Source organism: Lithobates pipiens, unplaced genomic scaffold (genome assembly GCF_037356315.1).
Source record: "Lithobates pipiens isolate NorthernLeopardFrog02 unplaced genomic scaffold, aLitPip1_a1.2 Scaffold_16, whole genome shotgun sequence".
In the NCBI taxonomy this organism is placed as follows: Eukaryota; Metazoa; Chordata; class Amphibia; order Anura; family Ranidae; genus Lithobates; species Lithobates pipiens.
The window spans coordinates 363,371,532-363,380,760 of NW_027507748.1; the positions used below are offsets into that span (position 1 = coordinate 363,371,532).

Consider the following 9,229-nt stretch of genomic DNA (forward strand, 5'->3'; position numbering starts at 1 on the left):
TCGTGCCGGCTTCTGTGCGCATGCGCAGGAGTGACGTCATCGCGGCTCCGGCGAATCACAGCGCCGGAGCAGTGAGACCCGGAAGTCGCTCTGGGATACATGGCAGCGGCGAGGAGGAAGACGGAGGACTGCTTCAGGGGCTTCGTTCTCAGGTAAGTTATTCATAATGAGCTAGTATGCTATGCATACTAGCTCATTATGCCTTTGCCTCACAGGGTGTGTTTTTTATTTATTTATTTTTTTTGTCTTTACTTCCTCTTTAAGGTTAATGCGACTGGGGGGCCTTCCAAGGTTCAATAATAATGAATGGTGCCTTTCCTAGTCCTGTGTTCCAAGTGCTGGCTCCCAGTTTATCAACATGGATGTTCACACAGAGCCGGTATATGTAGGGGATGAAAAATAATCTCTTATAGCATACTAACGTAAGAACAAGAAAGTTTATTAATTAAAAAAACAGGCCAAGTGGGCGCTTACAATTATATAATGAAAAAACGGCAGATCTGTAATAACAAAGGCATTACAGGCGCCTCTTACAACACTTCCGGTTCTCACGGCGTCTGATCACTTCGAGCAATTCAAAAGCTCCTTGAAAGCGATTTGGAAGGGCCGCAAACCTGGTCTTTTTTTCGTTTTTCTTTTGTAAGGTCACTTTGTCATGTGACCTAAAAAAAGTGCCCCACTAGCGCCACAAAAGCGATGCTAAAACGCTGCTAAAGCACCACTAAAGCATCGCAAAAATGACCCGCGCTTTAGCGGCTGTTTTAGCACTTCATTGTGAAAGGGGTGTTAGAACAGGGGATACACCCCAAAAGCTTATCCTGAAAATTTGAGTGTTAATGCAAAAAAAAAAAAAAAAACGTCAAGGACAGTACTCAAATGTTTTTGTTTAATTGACAGAAGTCAGCAATGGCAGTCCTCCTAATCCTCTCATTACAGAGAACTCATCGTCAGAAAAAAAATTTGCAATAATTTGTATGAAAAATATGTCCAAAAATATATCTAACACTAGGTCCTTTAGTAAAACTAAAGGTAAAACTTTTTTTCTAGTTTTGGATAGACCTGTCAGGGATTTTTTTTTTTTTTGCTGTTTGTGTTCCTGTTAGGGTGATCCACTCTCTCTACTTGTCCTGGGGACCGCTTTTACTGGAAGTGAAAGTAAAAGTAAAAGGAAATGCCAAAATTTTCAGTGGCCGCCAGAACAGGAATAGAATGAAAAATTGCCAGTGAAGACACTAGTTCTGGTGACCTTTCTGACTACTAAGATTTCCTCCCACTTCTTGACAGGGGTTATAGCGAGGGGTGTTGCTAGGTGTGAAAAAGACCAGGGGCTTAAGCTCGAAGGTAAATTTGAGAACCCCACATTTTAAAGTAAGTCCGGCCCAAGCTCCACCCAATGCCCCCCCCCCCCACACCTGCCCAATGGGCTGCAGTCTGTTCCAGTGCTGTCCAGCATGCCTCAGTAAAAGCACACTGAGTCTGGGCTGAGGGCTCACTTGAGCTGGCTGTGGATTGTGTGCTGCTGCGGCCTGTTTCTGTGCTGTCCCGCGGGCGGCAGACCGCAACACAGCAGATGCGGAGGGGAGTGGTGGCCTTTAGAACAGACCTGGAAGGGGTAACCGTAACTATATGGAGGCCACACTAAAGCCGGTGTAACCACCCCCCCCCCTCAATAAATTATTATTGGTTTCTGCCATTCTTGTTCTGGGATCTGCCTGGTGAGTGAATGGTGATGTGTGCAGGGCCGGACTGGGAATAAAAACCAGCCCTGGAAATAATTTCATACCAGCCCAACAGCATAACGTCATTATTTTCTTGTTCATAAAAGGGAAAATCATGCATTTTAAAGCACATTTTGAAGCGTGTATTTTATATATATAGATAGGACGGATATGAAAGCACATGGGGCTTCACATATATATATATAAGAGCGGTTAAAAGTGGTAAAAGAGGAGCAAGAGTTCCCCATATTCCAAGGAACTCTTGGAATATGAGGGGAAGGGGGAATCTGGTGACAAGAGACCACCTTCCGCAGAAAGAATGCAGTAATGTAAGTGGGGGGTTGGTTATTGATATAAGGGGGAAACCTTTATATGAGTGCCCCCTTGCATTATTTTATTCACTCCCCCCTTACATCAGTGCCCCCCCCTCAGACTGGCCTGGCAGGGTTGTCACTGACCTCCTCTCAGGTGCACCGTGCAGGGCTCAGTCAGATAGCTCCAGGTTGGTGGCTCTGGTTCTATCCTATAGTCTCCTCTCCACAGTCCACACACATCTGACTTCTCCCATGACCCCCATCCCGACGGCACTCCCACTCTTGACTCCTCTCCAGACTCCCCCTCAGAGACTGCAGACATGATACAAGAGATGGTCAGAGACTGCAGACATGATACAAGAGATGGTCAGAGACTGCAGACATGATACAAGAGATGGTCAGAGACTGCAGACATGATACAAGAGATCAATGCATCAATACAGCCTCACTAGTGCCCATCAAATGAAGCCTACCAGTAACCACCAATGCAGCCTACCAGTGCCCACCAATGCAGCCTACCAGTGCCCATCAATACAGCCTACCAGTGTCCACAAATGCAGCCTACCAGTGCCCACCAATGCAGCCTACCAGTGCCTATCAATACAGCCTACCAGTGCCCACAAATGCAGCCTACCAGTGCCCATCAATGCAGCCTATCAGTGCCCATCATTGTAGCCTTCCAGTGCCCATCATTGCAGCCTACCAGTGCCCACAAATACAGCCTACCAGTGCCCGTGCCCATCAATGCAGCCTACCAGTTCCCATCAATGCACCCCCCCCCCCCCCCCCGATGCCACTGGTTACAGACTTCCTTTACTTTATCCGAAATTTTAAAAAAATACCTTCAATTCTACTTTTAAAAACCAGTTGTGGCTTTCCTAGTGCACCTTTAAAAAGAAAGGTTGAATAGTTGATAAGAGGAACACTACTATATTTCAGTGATGGTTTAATAAATTTGTTTATTGTATCCACTGTTAGAATTGTTATATGAAAATAATATAATGTAATTAATATAATAGTGCAACATTGTAAAATGTATTAATGTATTTTAAGTGCCACCATGTTACTGACCTTCACAGAGCGGGCAACATTCAGTGTCTCCTCCATGCCAGGTATCTCCAGCTGGATGACCCTCAAGTCTTTACACCTAAGAGTGACAATTCCTGAACTGGTGCTGCTTTCCCCTTCTTGGCCATTCTCCTTGTTCTTTAACACTGCTATGTTGTGCACACTACAAAATTTAATAATAATAGAATCTAAAATACAGAATTGAAGAAAACAATGGGGCGCTATTCCTCCCACTAATACCAACAATGGGGCGCTATTCCTTCCACCGATACTAACAATGGGGAGCTATTTCCCTCGTTAAAACTGATGATGGGGTATTACTTACTCCCATTGACCGAATGGCCTTTTTATTCCCACCAGCCACAGTCCAGTCCCCCTAAAGCCGAAGGACAGTAAATTGGCCCTCTGTTTAGAGAGTTTGGAGACTCCTGCTCAAGAAGCTAAGACACCTTTGTTTAAAACATAAACTTTTTTCATTTTGGATAGAGTAGGGGATGGCAAAAAAACTCTGCCTGGTTATATTTTCCTTACTACCATCTGTGTCCTATTGGGGAGATCTTCGCTCACTTCCTATTCAGTAAACACAACTGAAAGTCAAAAGAAATCTCTTTGAAGTGAAATAAGTGTTGGGTGTTATCTACTAAAACTGGAGAGTGCAAAATCTCATGCAACTCTGCACAGAACCCAATTAGCTTCCAGGTTTAATTGCCAAAGCATAATTGAACAAGCAGATGTTAGCAGCTGGTTGACTCTCATTGCACAGCGGCACCAGATTCTGAGTGCTCCAGTTTTAGTAAATCTACCCAACTATCTTATAGAGTTGTTGTAAATGAAAGTAATTTGATCATAAACACCACTATAAAAAAAAAAGGAAACAATATAAAGCTTAAGCTGTAATCTGTCCTACCTCATCATGAACCCAAATCAGCTCTACAGTAATTTTATATTTACATAAAAAAATTTATTGTTTGTTACGTTCACAAATGACACTTTTTCAATGAAAAGGATGATGTTTTGTAATAGGGATCACTACAGAGACCGAGCTTTACATATTATGTTGATAATAGTAGAAAATAGTCAAATATACAGTATATATATAAACTGTATACATATATATCTATACATATATATAGATATGGATATCTATACACACACACACACACATATATATATATATACACCGGTATATATCTATCTATCTATCTATCTATCTATCTATCTATCTATATATATATATATATATATATATATATATACATATACACACACAGTATATAAACATATACATATAATACACACTGAAATATTTAAATAAAATGCACAAATGGATATTTCTCCTTACTTGTGTAATGTACAATCTCTTATGTTCTATATGTACCTTTTCTCTACAGAATCCACAGCACAGTGCAGAAGCCAGAGTTCACATTTCTCCAATCTTGTGCCCTCCAGAAGATGGGCAGAGAGTAGCAGGTGATGGCTGGTCACACACAAAGTCCCAGTGACAGGAGGTTGTGGCGGGCAGTACATTCGTACATTTTCCACTTGGGAACACTGAATAAGATGTGAAAGCTCCATGTAGTGGTGGTGGAAAAAAGACCCCTGCAAACTATAGTTCAAAACCTGTACACTTTTAAATAAAGACAGCTTAGTGTAAATGTGAGAATCCAGAAACAGAAAAATCATAGAAGGAATTTTTGTTCCTACTAACCTGTTCAATGTGAATCTCTTCGGAAAATCAAAAGACGGCTCAGGAATAGTTAATAGTGAAGTAAATCATTGGAATATCCTTTAGCAGATAAGGGACATTTTATTTGAAGCAAAGCATAGAGTTGTCATATAAACTCTTGCATATAAGAAGGGGGAGGAATGTCACTTGTTGCAAGAAGGAAGCTGTGGTTCTTGTGACATAGATGGTAAAGGAAACAGCCTCCGAATTAACCCTTGCACAATCATGTTTTTACTAGATGGACAGAGTAATATTGAGATTAGATTTCATGTTAGCTCTGCCTCCTGCTGCCTATGAAAGTACACAGGTAATCCTGCTAGCCAGTGATGCCAAAAGCCTACTTAAAGCATAACTCCACTTTTGTTGAGAAAAAAAAAAACATTCCCCTCTGGGTGATCGATGTGCATTGCAAGGATTATAACAACCTTTGTTGCAGATTCCTACCTTTCGTTTTTCTGAAGAAATCCATGTGTGTTTGTCTGTGCCTCTGTACCGAGTGGGTCTAATGGGAGTGGATTCATAATTAACTGTCAGGTGTGCAGCTGCAAGGCACTAAATGAGGAAATCTACTGGGCCTGCATCCCTTCAGACGTGCTCCTATTGAAAGTATCTCTCCACAAATGATATTTTTGTTGCAGGGGATGCCTGAAATCTGACTTTCTATTTTAGGAGACTTCTGAGAAAATTGGTGAGCCTTGGTGTGATTGGTGTGATTACACAAGCAGGAAATTATGTTTCTGGGGACTGGTTAGTACACACTCTGTACAGCACAACTCCAGGTAGCCATATTACAATGTATTCTCTGAAAATTATAGTGACTGCAGATTGAAAAGGAAAGGTAATTTTTAATAACGTTTAATTACAATATGATTAGTGTCGCAATTATATGTGCTATATTATTTTTTCTTTATTTGTTATTTTTTTCCCCACGAAAGTGGAGTTACCCTTTAATAATAAAAATAAAACATTCTTTTTTTTTTCAAGCCCAACACCAGTTAAAACTTGTTTTTACTTTGTATAGCTTGTGGAAGGGGAAAAAAAACGTTTTCTTTTAATGCTTTGTTTTCTCACACAGCATTCCATGGAGTGTTTCATTTTTTTATATAATATCCATCTTACATACAAAGACAGATACAGAGGAATTATATTCAGAATTGTCCATGTTGTTCAGGGGATGTGTCTAGGTATAACTAGATCTGAGATTCAAGCGTTGGAACCTATTTTGTTGTGAAACTATGTTACAGGATGGTGAGATCCATCGTAGAATCTTTATTGGATGGAACAAGAGCAGGAGACCTAATGTAGTCCTGGTAAGGATAAAGTAATGCATTTGGTGATTTATCAATGAAAGGGTGATGAAAAACAGAAAAGATTGTGGTTGAAGGAAAGTGGAAAGATGCAAGGGGGAAAGGGAAAATAGGAAAAAAGGAGGAAGATAAGTGGAGTTGCTGGGATGACTTGAGTGGTGGATCAGTTGTATTGTCACAATATGGAAATAATATGGGTCAACTCATGGTATATTGATGGGTCTAGTAGGGACAGTCCTGGAAGTTAGCTCCATGTATAGGCTGCGTTGTCCAGAAGGGGATGTTTCATCATTTGTCAGAATGTTTTTTTTTTTATTGTAGGGAATACATTTATTGTATCCAAGATGGCCGCGTAGATTTAAAGCTGTCTTCCTTTTTATAAAGACTTAGCAATGAGGTCTTCCATATGTATGATTTAATTGACCTTGTTGAGCCATAGAGGTAGATTTAGAAGATGATGTTTGATTCCATTTGGCAGGGATGTAGGATATCACAGCACTGAGTAGGTATACAGAAAGGGAGAGTTTGTATTGACTAATGGAGTGATGGTTCCAAAGTATGAGATGTGTGGCTCCTGGGTTTACCGAAGTCACTGTACGAGTGAAATCTCTGTCCTTGAAGGGTCTACAACATTTTCTACAAAACCATAAAATGTGTGGTACTTCTGTTTTTTTTGTTGTTTATGACACTCTTGTTTTTTTAACGCACCCTTTCTTTTTTTATCCCTGTCAAACCGGAAGAAGAATTTAGGGAACAACATTTACAGAAGAAGAAGTCACAAATGGCAATTAAAAACTAATAGATAATATCTACCTGTCCCAGTCTGCTAAAAATTGTGTTTCTTTGCCATTTCTGTGCCCATAATTTCCAGCTAATGTCTTGTCTACATCAACTCTAATGCCTCGTACACACGATCGGAATTTCGGCCAGCAAAAGACAGATGAGAGCTTTTCATCGGAAAATGCGACCGTGTGTATGCTACGTTGGAATTTAGCTGACCGAATTCCCGGCAGCAAAAATTTGAGAGCATGTTCTTCAATTTTCCCGATGGAAAAACCTTCTATTGTAAAATCCGATCGTGTGTATGCAATTCCGACACGCAAAAACTCACGCATGCTCAGATTCAACTACGAGATAGAAGCTGTTGGCTACTAGGCATTGAACTTCCTTTTTCTAGTCCCGACGTACGTGTTGTACGTCACTGCGTTCTTGGCGGTCAGCATTTCGTGTGACCGTGTGTAGGCAAGTTTGAGCAGAATTCCGTTGAAATTCCAATGGGAAAACCATCAGAGCTTTTTCTGATGAGAAAAAACCATCAGAGCTTTTTCTGATGAGAATTCCGATCGTGTGTACGCGGCACAACAGATCAGACAGAAAATGACTGACAGAATAACAGAACACAGCTCACAGACCACTGTTGATTTTTTTTTTTTGTTTTAAGTTTATAAGTAAGCATTACTAGGAGCTGCAAGTATTAATTATTTTGAGTTTATCAATGTTTGGCAGACAGGGCAGACCTTCCTATAGTAAGCAGAGGAGCCCCAATGAGTACCACAGGCCTTTAGACAATTTGGTTGTTATTTGCAGCAAAATCTGAGCTCAAAACAGAGGTTTTTCAAAAAAAATCTGTTTGCAGGATGACACAATACTTCTTGCCACCTAATAATTAAAATTATATGTAAACCCACAGCTTCTAATACAACCCATTCAGTGTAAAACAGAAATTAAAGGCAAAACATTTGTGTACAGATATAAAAAAAAAATGATAAATAGATTTTTTTCCTTTTTTTATGTGATCACACGACCTCTGTTCTCTGCTGCATAAGGAGTTCAAAGAGCTAGGGGAGGAGAAACAGCAGCACACTGAACTTTCCAGTGAATGGCTGATCATTGGAGGAGAGCAGGCCAAGTTCCCAGCACAGCTAGAAAACTGACCACATGCGTTTTTAATTGAAAAGCAGAGGGACTGGCAGGAACACCAGGTATTTCACACAAAGGAAGCAATACAAATAGAATAGGACGCTTTTTTGGAAAAGTACGCAGTACAGCAGGCACATATCAGAAATATATGTTGGTTTGACATATTTTTTAAGTATGGATCTGCCAGGGTTAATTTAGTGTTAAAGTTTAAACTAAGATTAATAATAGGGTCAGGGGTTAAAATTGGGATTAGGATTTATGGGGTTAAGCTACATTTTAAGGTTTGGGTTAAGGTCAGGATAAAGTTTAGTTAAATGTTTTACTTTTCTAGGTTAGTTTAATGCCTAAATGTTTATCTGAGGTCTTAGGCCGCGTACACACGGGCGGACTGTTCGCCCAACTTAGTTTGTCAAACAATCCGACAAACAGTCCGCTCAAAATTTGCATGAGCGGACTTGACCACACACGATGAACGAACAGTCCGCTGAAAGCGTGCGCGATGACGTGAACGGCACGTACGACGGGACGAGAAATTCGACGTCCAATACACTGCAATGCAACCTTCGCCGTGTAAATCCTTTCTGAGCATGCGTGAAACTTAGTTTGTCGAACAAGCCTACACACGAGCGGACTGTCCGCTCAAACCAAGTTTCAGCGGACTGTCTTACGGGAATTCCGAAAAACTTTGTTCGTCAGACTGTCCGCTGAAACTGTCCGCTGAAGCCCACACACGAGCGGACTGTCCGCTGAAACACTGTTCAGCGGACAAAGTTGGGCGAACAGTCCACCCGTGTGTACGCGGCCTTAGGCTTGGTTTTAGAGTTTGGGTGAGGGGAAGGTTATATTTTAGAGTCAGTCTAAGAGGTACACTAAGTTTAGGACTTAGGTCATGTGGGGACGCCTGTTTTTAACTATCTTTTTAAAACTGAAAAGCCCACACAGGTGTAGCAATACCCTTGTAGGAGTTGCAAATATCAGAGTTTCCCACTGCTGCACAACCAGTCACACAGCATTTCCTTCTTGCATCCAGACAACATCCTCCCTATTTACAGCTCCACTTGATCCTCCTGCACAGCTTGACTTGAGCCTCTGTAAAGCTCCATTTAACTTACTCTGCAGAACTCCAACTGATGTATTCTTTTTGGAAACTAACAGTCTCTTGTTAGCTCAGCAAAA

At 41.0% G+C, this 9,229-nt stretch overlaps 1 protein-coding gene across 3 annotated transcripts in view; it reads right to left on the reverse strand.

The window, feature by feature from the left end:
* LOC143982891 (myotubularin-related protein 9-like) overlaps positions 1-6,892 on the reverse strand; it is a 41,520-nt gene extending 34,628 nt beyond the window's left edge. Inside the window, exons 1-3 of one of the 3 annotated variants that reach the window (XM_077481991.1) lie at positions 4,809-6,888; positions 4,479-4,727; positions 3,104-3,263 (exon numbers count right to left, since the gene is read on the reverse strand). In XM_077481991.1, coding sequence (XP_077338117.1) covers positions 3,104-3,263; positions 4,479-4,675 — 357 coding nt within the window. In that variant the 5' untranslated portion in view covers positions 4,676-4,727; positions 4,809-6,888. Of the gene's footprint in view, positions 1-3,103; positions 3,264-4,478 lie in introns of all 3 variants that reach the window. The other 2 variants (XM_077481992.1, XM_077481990.1) reach the window with 2 other exon arrangements.
* Between the last annotated feature and the right edge of the window lie 2,337 nt (positions 6,893-9,229).